Here is a 12,886-nt window from a genome sequence, read left to right as displayed (position 1 = left end):
CGTGCGCAGCCTCACGGGCGCGTGATGTCACGCATTACGTGTTACGTGACTCTCCTCTTCAGAAGCAGATGATCGTGAGAGATGATATGAGTTGCTGTGTTGTTGATGTTACATGCTCTCACGATCTTGCCTTAAGTTTTTAATGTTTTCAGTGTGTAGATGTTACGTTTACTTTCACATTACAGTTCAAACACCACACCATGAAATTAAAGCAGTTTCAATTTTTAATTCTCACCACTCAGAACATTCCTGTACTCAGATTCCCAAAAGCCACAAACAGCTGCCACAGAGCACACACACTAACATTAAAACCATAACCCAGTAAAGCGTACAGACAGACTGCACTTAATAACAAACACCTCTAACGACACTGCTTGAAATACTTGATATTCAGAACTGTGCAAAGAAGTTACCATTAAATTAAAGCTACATATACAACTATGTTTTCCAGTTTGCTCTGGTCTGGACCAGAATTTATCAAAATTTCTGAATATGTCAGTCCTTGAGATGTGGACAGAGTCATTCAGTGTGGTTTGGTGTGAAATGCTCTGTTCTTGAGAATCTTGGAATTGTTCATAGTGGTGGTGATAGGAACCAGACGTCCACCTCTAAAAACTCCCTCACAGAAAGTTACTACATGAGATGGTTATGAATTGTTTAAAACATCTAAAGTTTTATGAAAGTTTTGGCCTAAAATGTTTTTTGTTTTTTAATATGAATTCATGGTGGAATTAATTTATTACATGATTTGGTTTTATTTGGTTCAATTACGCCTCCCACCCAATGACAGCTGGGATAGGCTCCAGCACCCCCGTGACCCAGAAGGATAAGCGGTTTAGAAGATGTGTGTGTGGTTCAAATACATGAAATGGTTATGAATATGCTGCCTGATGTTTGACACATTGTTTTACAGTAGTTCTGCGAAGGTTATGGTCTAAAACATATTTTCTAAAATCCATTCATGGCAGAGAGATACATGCAGGGTGCTGTGAGGCAAAAGAAGTTATTATTTTTTCAGGTTTACCACTATTTTACCATCATCAACATTCCATATAAAACCTGTGTAGGTTCACTGGTGGTTTTGGATAGTAAATAAAATGTCTTTATTTGTGTTGTAGTCATGGTGACCCCTGGTTTCTATCACCACCAATGTAAAGAAATCTGAGTCTCTACAATCAACGATTTCACACCAAACCACTCTGAATTACTCTGGTTACATCTCACAGTTTGACTTCTGCAGAAATTTAAAAAAATGGTGGGGTTCTCCTTTAAGGAGTGTGTGTGAGACAATTAGGCCATACAGGCTGGTCTATAGTCTGTAATCCAGCATATCATTAACTCCAGTGGCACTCAAGCTTTTGCACTTGTGTCATTTTAGGAATGACCCTCATAAGCATGACAGCAGCTGCTTTGGGAGGCCTCGAGAACATCTTTAGAGTTGTGTGCAGTGCCTTTCGTCATTTGATACGGTGGGCGGCGTACTATACACCAGCCTGAACTCCAGCAGGACGAGACTAGCGGATGCCCTGCAATGGCCTGCTCTTCAGCGGGTAGTTCCCTAGGCATGTGCTGGCTGCCTGCAGCTTTTTAATGAACAGGTGATCCTGGGTTTTGACTGTGGGCTTCTGCTCAGGCTGCAGGTTCTCCTTGCTGTCGCCTGCAAAGTGGACCTTCTTCTTCCCTGGAGAGGTGTTCTCATTCTCACCTGTAAGAACAAGAACAATTATCACCACGAAACATGTACCCGTACGATTTGAACTGCAGTGCAATGCTATCTAACAGAAATGTAATATATGTAGTATAAAGCAGACAGTTCAGCTCCTGAAGTCTGACCTGGGCTGAGCTGAGTTTCAAAGCTGCTGTTGTAAAGTACTTGGTATACACATCACCTTTTAAACACACCAACAGTTTAACTTCTTGTTTTTTGGTTAGATCTACCTTCAGTACTATTAAACCCGCATAGAGGCACTAGTGAAAATGAGCAAAATTAGGTGAGAAAAGCCTACACTCTTTAAAAATGATGCTTCTTCAAGAGTTCTTTAGTAAAGGAAATAGTTCTATATAGAACCATGAACACTCAAGTAAAATACTATTGTTAAAAGCCAAAGAAACTTTTTTTTTTTTTTACTGTGGATGGTTCTGTAAAGAACCTTTTTGAAAATGGTTCTATATAGAAACAAAAAGGGTTCTTCTGTTGTGACAATGCCAAGCCTGTACCAACAGAAGAACCCTTTTTGGTGCTATATAGAACTTTTTTCAAAAAAAATTTCCATCAATCTGAAGAACACTAATCGTGCAAAGAACTCTTTAATCATGCACAGGGTTCTTTGAGTGTTCGTGGTTCTATATAAAACCTTTCTACTTACTAAAGAACCCTTGAAGAATCATAAGTGTGTACTTATGGTGAACGTTTCAGCATTAAACCACTGCAATGTTATATTTTCATTAGGATGTGACAAAAATTGTTAAATAAATGACTGTGGTTTACAATGACGAGTGACAAAGCTTAAACTTTTTTTTCCTTTTTACAAGCTCCTCTTAAAGTTAACATTTTAGAGATATGAGGTTTTATTCTGATAGCGACACTTTGTTAAACGAACTACATTTCATGGTGGCAGAATTGTTCGAAATCACTGCACATTTCCCTTTTCAGACTCTCCAAAAGATGCAAGACAAAGCTGTTTGTCATGGCAATGAAAAAAAAACTTAAATGCTTTCAACTGAACCTACTTTTGAATGCAAGTTACTCAGAGTAAATGAACCAAAGCATGTGAAACCTAACATGGGAGTCTCTGGATTTACAGAAAAGCAAAGTAAATCTCATCTTTTCGCCTTCAGTATTTCCTCCATGTCTTCATCACAGCACATATAACTTGTTTTTATTTAAATTAGACTTTCTATTCATGTTAAATTGAAATACATTGGGAATTGTTTGACAAAGCTAATGTAACAGGGCATAAAACAGTGGAAAAGATTTGATCACAGCATGTCCTCACAAAGTCACTCTGTTGTAGTAAGGATGTGTTGTGGTAAAGAATTTTTCACTGTTTTTCTAAAAATTTGTGCGGCCAAAACTGCCCATAAAAGCAGAAACACCAAGAAATAAACTACCAATTGGTGCTGTGCACCACAGCCTGCTGTTATTGATAACGCGTCAAACTTTGTGTGAATGACTGAATGATTGAGTCACTTAACAAGAGCTTCAGTGGCAAATGTCAGTTAGTGACGTATTTGCACTCTTTATTTTTGCATTCTTTATTAAGATCAATGTAATTGTGATTTAAAAATGTAAAACCATACAGTTCCTACATGTTTCACCTTTAAAACATAATTCATTAAACAGTATGCACAAACAAATATGTACCCAGGCAATATATACAAGTAGCTGGTCAGCTTTTCTCTGAGTTCAGAGGATCTAAAGGCCTCCGTTTCACTCCCCTACCTAAAACATCTGAATAGAGTGGATGTGGCGCCCTCTGCTGCCTCATCAGGTTGTATGATTTCATCAGGCTCTCCGCTCTGTGGGCAAAACGAATCAGAAGTCATTTAAGACAAATAATTCAGTTTACGCAAAGGCACTGGCTATTTCAGACTTTCAGATAATACTGACTGCTGAAATACTCATCCACAAAACAGAGCTCATCAGTTCAGCATAGAGAGAAATAAATGGACCTTTATTGGAAATGGATTGAATCTAGTTGTACACTAAACTGCAATGACTATGGATTTATTCTAGGCTTAAACTTAATCTAGGTCTGGGAAAGCAGTCATTAATATTTACTTGGCAAGCTTCTCATCTGATAGTCTCTCTCTGATGCACAACTCCTGCTCCTTTTCTGTCAGAAAAGAGAAAAGACACCATTAATTAACCTTACAGTAGCCACGTTTTCATCCTCTTACTGTGCAAATGGCATCCGATTTTTTTGCTGCCCAGCCTTTTAGCGATAAAAATGCTTGACATAACTAAAACAATAAAATTTTTTTTTAAAACATAAATAACCACATAAACCATATAAATGGTGCAGCATATAGTGATGTTGAAAACCTCTGGAGAACTCCTGCCCTCAAAAATTGTTTTTAAATGGTTACCTCCTCTAGGCTGGCTTATTATGATCATACAGATCGAGTGTGTCACTATATTGTAATATTCCCAATGTAGACAATCAGCATAGACAGTTTTGCACTACAGCTACGAGACTAATGTAGCTAATGTAGCTTATACCCCACCAATTAGCACAGTGCTAACCTAAATCTCAAGGATGTACAATGATATCAGAATTATATCAGTATCAGATGTTTAGATTTGACCATATTTCAAACCGATATTTGCTGATGTATTTATCAAACTCAAGCAGAGCAGACAATTTGGGCATCGCTGGGTTACTGCACTGAAACATATGCATTTTATTCATTTTGCATTCGTAAAACTACATGAATAAATGTTATTTCTTTGTATTGCCAGTCCAGGTACACTTAATCTCAATTTCTACATTTTTTAAATATTTATATATTAACTTGGGCAAACAAAAATATACAGATATTGGCATCGGGCCACGCTCTTGCATTGTTGTTTATTAATATCAAAGTTGTGTAGGTGATTAACTGTTGCTTCTACATTGGAAATGAGGTGAAAAAGCAGAACACTTACGCTCCAGTCTCTCCTCTCTCTCCTTCAGAGCCCGTTCTCGCTCCCGCAGTGCCTGCTCCTTCAGCCGTAGCTCAGCCGCAACGGCGTCCAGCTGTTTATTCTGCCCAGAGTCAGACCTCCGCCGCTGCCTTACCTCCGCCTTCCGCTGCTCTGCCGCCACATAAGAGGAGATTAAACTGCTCTGCAGGATGGAGTCCACTGAGGGACGCAGGTAGTCCTGATAAAAAGAAGAGAACAGTCAATACACAACAAAACGACAAGCTGGCATGAACTAGACACATTTTAAGGGTAAAATATGAGCATTTAAAACAAAAGGCAGACTAGCTGCCAGCTGATCCTGTCTGTATTATTTGTTATGTCCGACTAAGTAATATAACATGTATATATATATATAACAATATAACTCCCTGTTTGCTAGTTTATGATATTAAACTTCCCTCTTGTTCACATTCAAATGATATTTTATTGTTTTTAGTGGAGCAGTCAGAGGACATTCTGCCACACGGTTTAAGACTAGTGTGTGATGATTTAGGCACAATGCTAACTGGTGGGGTAGAAACTTTCATTACTTACATTATAGCTACATCAGCCTCATAGCTCCAGTGTGAAACTAAAGAAGCAAATTTTAGACACTGAACATGTCTTGGCTGATCGACTACATTTGGGCTAAGGGGGAAAAGTGGGTCATTTAGATCTTCGGTCAAACTTGCAGTTTATTAACATTTGCTCTGTCAGTTGAAACTGTTCTGATTGTTTGGGTGTGAAAAGCTGCAACATGTAGAAATGTTTGGAATCACATGTACACTTATTGAATTGTACTGAAATCAGTGTCCAGTTGACAGTTTTTATTTTGTTATGTGAACATCAGCTGAAGTCTGTAGATTAAATCAGGGGTGGGGGAGGGTGGGGGTGGTCCAGCACAGTTTGGTGATTTCCCTGCTCTAGAACACCACCTAAAGATTAAGATTAAAGTCTGCTTTACTGTCATATGTATTCAGAACACAGGACATGCAAAAATACAGTTAAGTTATTATACTACAGCAGCAAGCTCCTACATTTAAAATGTTACAATGTAAGAAACCCCATGCAGAGTAATAAAAACTACTAAATAATACAGTGTAATGCCGAAATATGGTACAATATGTACATGAGAGGTGATGGTGTACTAACTAGATTATGCTACAATATGTACAACATGCACTAGTGCAGTAAATAGGGAGACAGGGTAAACTTCAGCTTCCTGAAGTGATAAAGTGTTGTTCTCTACTCCCTCCGCAGTTCGAAGTTCCCTTCCAACAGAACTTTTTCACTTCCTGCAGTTTGGAATCATCCTTAAACGTCCGAATGCCCTGTGCAGTACACTTTGCAGGGAACTATGAGGGCAATTGGAATGCACCTCAGGAAAAAAAACTGATGAATCAGGGCTGCTCAAGCAAGAAAATCACCAAACTGTGAAGGAATCCAGCCCTCCAAGACTGTAACTCCCCACCCCTGGATTAAGTGTTTTTATGAGAAAGCCATTTTCACAAAGCCCCTAGCGTGCCTGGCTGGACAAAACCTTTGTCTTGACCATACAAAGCATAATCACATGCTTTGGGAGGACATTTTACTGGCATGGTTTGTGTCCATTTTCCCCTTAGAGGGAAAATACACTGCAACTCAGTCTGGTGATTTGGTGGCTGAACAGCTTAATAAGACACTTACTTTCCTTTAATTTGACACCTGAGACAAAAGACAAACCTTTAGATGAAGCATTCTGGACAGGAGCGTGTTCAGCTCTGACGAGTACCGATACGGAATCCTTCTGAACTTCCCCTCTTTGATTTTTTCCGCCAGTTCTTTCTGGTTGTATGCTGTGAATGGGGGGCTGAAAAGGATTCACAGAGTTAAAACATCAAAAAAGTACAAATTCTTCAGAAAAACAGTACATTATCACTCATGGTAAGACTCAAAAGATGTTCATACTCACGACAAAGCACACAGTTCATACAGCAAACATCCTAATGACCAGATGTCTGACTTTTCATTGTACGACATGCGATTCATTTGTTCCTGTTGGCAAAGACAGCATGAATTTACTATAAAAACACAATAAAAGTAATTCAAATGTAATGGAAAATTACACTGTAGTGAATAGTGGTAACACTATACTGTAGGTTAATGTTCACAGGGCTGTATTTATAAAGACTTACTCCAATAGGAGTCGAGTCATCTGTGATAAAGGCTGCCTTATGACAGCTCTGATCAAAATTGACAAAAACCTTTATGACGAATGATGCCTGTTGGAATAAGCCTTTATAAATGTTTATGTAGGGTTATGTCAGTTGTCATGACGAACTTATGCAGGTATCATGTAGCCTTATGAACGCTATCTTAAAATAAAGTGTCACCAAAACTGTATATATAACTGTACATCACTCATGCATGGTATGGTTAGAACAGGGGACACTGCTTACATTGATGCCCAGTTTACATGTAAGCTGTTATTCACAGGATATACTGTGTGTCCACAAGAGAAAGATTAACCTACTTAGAAAGAAAGCACTGAGGTTCCCTGGGGCTTTAATTTAAAAATGAAGTGCAGGACTAGGCTTAATCCCAGTCCAGGAAACAGATCCTATGTACATAAGTTCAAAGTGAGACACACTTACTGGGGACATGTAATAAGGAGTTCCCACAAATGTCTTAGCAAAGCTCGTCTCGTGTTTGAGTATTCGCGCCAGGCCAAAATCACCAAGCTTTACATTCTGTTTGGCATCGAGGAAGATGTTTGCAGGTTTGAGGTCTCGATGCAGCACCGTGCTGCCTCCATTACCCCTGCCGTGACACTCCTTCAGCGCCAGAGCCAGCTGAGCCATCACACGCAAAATAAAGTCCTCCTCCAGATACCTCCTGCCAAAACAATCACACAGACACAGAGGGTCCAGGTTCAAAACGTGCTGTCAAAACTACAGAACAGAGCTTTATAGCCCAGTTTAAGCTGGACAAATTTGCATGATATTAAAGGTGAAATTCTTACATGCAATCTCTTCTCTACACAAAAGTACTTAAGTATAATTAAATGTATAAAGTATAATGAAAATAATACAGTACAGTTAAGTATAAGTTACGTAGAGAACTCTAAATGATTTACACATGAATAAATGAAATCCCAAAATATACCACAATTAAATGCAGTTAGAGGAGTTAAACTTTTCAAATGTCTGGTTCCTGTCACCACCACTGGGAACAATCCTGACTCAGTAAGTTTCTCTAGAACAGAACAACTCACTCCAAACCACTCTATGCAGAAAACCTATACTCTGTCCAGAGGAATTGCCTTTTAAGTGATCAGTAAAATACTGTGTGCATTTCATTGGCTGCTGTGGCTAATGTGTGTTCTACAGATGATGAGTTAATCTGTTTCTACTAAAATAAATAAATAAATAAATATCGACAAAACGTAATTTGACTGGGGTGCCAAAACTTTTGCATACAACTAATTACATAGATCACACACCTGCAGATATGATTGCGTTGCATGTTCTATCTTTCATGGCTGACGTCATGTACATTATTACGTTATATTTCTAAAGTGCATGTTTACCTGCAGTCATGTGCAAAAGTATAGGCACCCCAGTCAAATTCCAAGTTTCACTGTCAAAATAAGTTAACACAAAATAAGTTAACACATTCTGTACAGAGAACACACTTCTGCACAATTCAAATGCACAGTGACTGTTTATTTGCTGAATTTAACATACTGGAGCAAAAAATCCTGCGCAAAAGTCACTGCACACTTCATAGTCTATTTTTTTTCTCAAATAAACAAGTAAGGAATTGTGCACTATAATAAGCAATGTTTAAGTTTGCTCCCTGTAGAGGATGTTTTAACTTTTTTTCCTCAACAAAACATATAATTTAACCAGGGGTGTTCAAACTTTTGCATATGACTGGACATTTCCACTGTCTGGTAAAGAAGGCTCAGAGTTTAATGTTCTTTTGCTCAGGCTTTGCTGTCTTGATGTACATATTGCTTAGGTCTAATGAGTTCTCTCAGGTGTGGTTTTGGGTTACCTGTCTTTAATGCATTTGGTGATGAGGCTGGCGAGGTCTCCACCCTCGCAGTACTCCATCACTATATACAGTGTTGTGTTTGTGCGGTCTATGATGCGGTCGTAGTATCTGACGATGTTGGGGTGCTTCAGCTCTCGGAGGAGGTTCACCTCAGACACCAGCATCTGCTTCTCCGCCTCCGCCATGGTACCGTAATCCAGCTCCTTCCACACCAGAATCTGACAAACGAAAGGTTTCAGGTTACTTACGGCAGGGTTTTTCAATCTGGTCCTCAGGGACCCCCAGCCAGTGCATGTTTGTATTCGGTTCCAGCTCCAAGCACACCTGAGCCAGGTAACCACAGACTGGAGACATTGATTACCTGCTTCAGGTGTTAGGTTTCTGCAGAACACAATTAAACATGGACTAGCTGAGGGGATCCAAGAACTACTGTTCACCTTTATTTAGCTATAAAACACAACATTAGCAAAATATGACAAAACTGCAACATGTAGTTTAGTTTGTTAATTATTAGATTCTAGATCTAATTCATGCATAAATCTCAATAATACATGTTGAAGTGGGGAAAGGTCTGGCTCAATACATAAGATTTCTATACTAGAAAACAAATAGACAAAAACAGACGATTTACAAATTAAAGGGGAATGACACCAAATTTGCTTTTTACAAAAGTCATTACATTTTGTTTACATAATTATAATACTAACAAAGTCATTTAGAGTGGTTTGATGTGAAGTACACAATTCTAGAGAAACTTACCGAGTCAGAATTGGTGAGTTTTTTATATCTAAGATATAGGAGGGGTATATCATGAATTTTACAATGGCTTCGATTGTAGGACCAGAACTATGCGTTTTATAATGAAAGTTTTTCCTCTTATGCTCTTTTCCAGCACACTCTAAAAAGTAATGTGTAAATAACCACACACTAACTCGTGTTACCCATCTTAACACTTATGTCATATTGTTTTATCATTTAACACACTGTATGTTAAAAATAACCCAAAATGCCTTATCCATAAACGGATGTCAAAACATTTCAACACATTTTGTGTTAACCATTTACGCACAACACGCATCAAAGGCAAGCTTTTTTTATTTTCTATATCTTTGCAGTAGATTGAAGCAAAAGGTGCACATCCAAACTTTACATTTAACCTGAGTGTATGCACAAAAATCTTGCAAAAAGAATTATGTTTAAATATTAGAAAAACGAAAGTTAGTTAACAGAAACAAAGAAAACCACTAAGAATGCTGGGAAGTTTTTTGGGCAAAAGACTCTTCAGTCTGTAGGACTGAACTGAATCTAACTAGCTTTACACGCATAACTAAGGATCAATAAGGATTAAATGAGAAACAGTGGGTGTTACTAGATTTGTATTCGTCATCTTAACAAACAAACAAATAAATAAACCAAAATAAAAATAAGCTGTGCAGTTTATGCTGCACAGCGCTGCTGTACTGACTGGAACTTTTTATATAGAACGGTGGTTTATGTTTGCGATTACGTCATCGATGACGTCACAGCCTAGTTATAAACAGAGGCTGCAGATGAATTTTTTTCTCACTTCGACTTGTGTCGGCGTGAGTTTACTGAGCAAACATGAGTGTTTCGCGATGGCAGCGATAATATCTTTTGAAGATGCGGTTGTGGAAAACGACTCCAGTGCAAAAAGACGAAATCTGTCAGTTAGGAGAGGAACTGGGAGACGAGATAGACTGGAATGATGTGTCAGTGACAGAGGAAAAATGGAAGGAACATAAACAAAAGAACAGAAAGCTGTGGAATGACTTCAGAAAGCTGTGTAAGGCCGAGGCGCAGAAAGCCGTGAAGAAAATGACAGCACCACTTTGGAAAAAGATACTAACCTAGATGTGCAAACAGACGAAATCTGTCAGTCAGGAGAGGAACTAGGAGACGAGATGGACACATTCACATATAAAACAAAGAGGCTCCCCTTGACCTGTATGAGCAACACAATGTCCTACTGAAAATGCACCGTCCTTACAATGTAGAAAAATGGACTAATGTAGTTATGTTCCATATTATTGAACGGAGGTCCCCTAGCGTTTGTTATGGGGGATTCAATTTCACTTCATATCCTTTCTACTTGCGACCGCAGTACATTCCCCGTTTAAGATCATACAGCACGTAATTGTGCTTATAATGCCCAAGTTTAACTTGAATACTTAAACTGCATTAAACATTTGACTAGTATTGATTTGAAAAAAAAATACACAATAAAAATACGAACCGTTACCAGTAACGGTTTTATTTTCACTGTTCTTATTTGTTAGCCAAGGTATTGCTAGTTAGCTGTGTCTTCTGAACTTAACTTTAAAGCATTAGCAGGCCAGCTACACTGCCTTAGAATTTATATTGCTTCCTTACATGTTTGTAATGACTAGTTTACAGCATTAATTAATACTCTCATGAGAATTTAATATAACTACGTAGTAGTAAACGTAGTTTGTGCACTCTGTGGAATTCATTGTCTGTGATAAAATTGGTCGTTTCGTGACCCCTGGTCCCCTATCAGGTATCTACAATCAACCATTTCACACCAAACCACTCTGAGTCATTCGGTTTACATCTCCATTAGTGAATTATGTAATTTTTTTAAAAAAATCCGTGGACTTCCCCTTCGTCACCCGTTTGTGTGTACAGTAGAAAAGGTGAGTTTCCCTGGTGATTAACTTAACTGAACGCTGCTGGTTAGTCAGTTAACTATAATAGAGGACAACAGAAACACTCAGCAGGGTTACTGAGAGCCCCTCGGTGGAAATAGTTAAAGATAGTTAAATGTTAAATAATGGTAACATTAAATATGAAGTGTTGGTTTACCTTTCCGTCCGATTTCCTCCTTATTTTCTGGCATTTTCCGTACGAGCCGGAGCCGATAGTGCTCAGCACCTCATACTGCTCCGTATGTGAGGGCATTATGCAGAGTAAACTAACATCCAGCACAGATCAGCTGTAAATCTGCCTCTCCGACTCACTTTATTACCGCTTAAAACTGGTAAAATCGCTGTAACGCCGTTACTGCAGCGTCCTCAACACCAAGCGGTTTAAAACTGCCACTCAATCTCTGTGACCTGATTGGCTGAGAGCGCCACTCTGAAGACGATTTCATTGGCTGAGAGCGGCTAACACGGCGGCCGTTGCCTAGCGACACCAATCAGATTTTGAGGGGGGGAGGAGGCGTGACGTCCACTTAAAGGAGCCGCGAACGGAAGAGAACAATCATCCGGGTCACTGAGGCGCTTAGTATTAAAGAGCAGGCCTCAAATAAAAACTCAATAAAACAATGATAAACATTTAAAATGATATCCACCACATTCAGCAGTTCTTTTAAATGTCCAGTAGTATTGTGTCAAGGTAACTACTTGTTTGCTTGTTTATGCTTGTTGCTGAACAGCTTCATCAATCTGAACTGGAAACACACAAGATGCCATAACATTAAAACCCCCTCCTTTCATCTACACACTGTCCATTTTATCAGTTGTAATTCTACAGTTACAGACTGTAGTCCATCTGTTTCTCTGCTTACTTTGTTACCCTGTTCTTCAGTGGTCATGACCCCCACAGGCCCACCATAGAGCAGGTATTATTTGGGTGGCACATCATTCTCAGCACTGCAGTGACACTGACATGATGGTGTGTTAGTGTTTTTAAACACTGTGCCCACTCACTGTCCACTCTATTAGACACTCCTACCTTGCTGGTCCACCTTGTAGATGTAAGGTCAGAGATGACAGCTCATCTGTTGCTGCACAGTTTGTGTTGGTCATCCTCTAGTCCTTCATCAGTGGTCACAGGATGCTGCTGGCTGGATGTTTTTGGCTGGTGGACTATTGTCAGTCCAGCAGTGACACTGACGTGTTTAAAAATTTATCTTGAAGGTGGCAGGAACTTTTAAAAACTATAATTGCTTTGGGGTGGATTTTTGACAGTAGGTCGTTCAGAATTTTTAAGTTACATTCATTCTAGGAAGCCATATATTTTATTGCAGCCTTATAACTGTCATTACAGTGGACAGAATAACAGAAATGACTGATCAGATGAGGAGGAAAAGAAGCTAAATGCTAATGTTAGCAAATTAGCAAGGGTACCTATGTAGCTAGATATTTAACCTTAGTTTTGGGTTCTTTTCTCTGGATGAAAGTGTAAAGACTCACCTCC

The 12,886-nt window shown here is 38.9% G+C and overlaps 1 protein-coding gene across 3 annotated transcripts; it reads right to left on the bottom strand.

Annotated features, from left to right (window-relative positions):
• Positions 1-1,123: 1,123 nt before the first annotated feature.
• nek2 (NIMA-related kinase 2) lies at positions 1,124-11,763 on the bottom strand. 3 transcript variants are annotated; one of them, XM_036582714.1, is made up of 9 exons: positions 11,549-11,763; positions 8,705-8,922; positions 7,300-7,540; positions 6,618-6,700; positions 6,389-6,515; positions 4,649-4,865; positions 3,782-3,836; positions 3,443-3,519; positions 1,124-1,705 (listed from the first exon to the last, which is right to left on the bottom strand). In XM_036582714.1, exons 1-9 carry the CDS (start codon positions 11,642-11,644, stop codon positions 1,515-1,517), a joined length of 1,305 nt encoding a protein of 434 aa, XP_036438607.1. In that variant the 5' UTR covers positions 11,645-11,763; the 3' UTR covers positions 1,124-1,514. The 3 variants fall into 3 exon arrangements, with proteins under 3 accessions (XP_036438607.1, XP_036438609.1, XP_036438608.1); XM_036582716.1 differs by lacking the exon at positions 11,549-11,763 and adding an exon at positions 10,573-10,825; XM_036582715.1 differs by lacking the exon at positions 11,549-11,763 and adding an exon at positions 9,066-9,087.
• Positions 11,764-12,886: the final 1,123 nt, after the last annotated feature.

Source organism: Colossoma macropomum, unplaced genomic scaffold, assembly GCF_904425465.1.
Source record: "Colossoma macropomum unplaced genomic scaffold, Colossoma_macropomum, whole genome shotgun sequence".
Taxonomy (NCBI): domain Eukaryota; kingdom Metazoa; phylum Chordata; class Actinopteri; order Characiformes; family Serrasalmidae; genus Colossoma; species Colossoma macropomum.
This window is presented reverse-complemented; position numbering and strand designations above follow the sequence as displayed.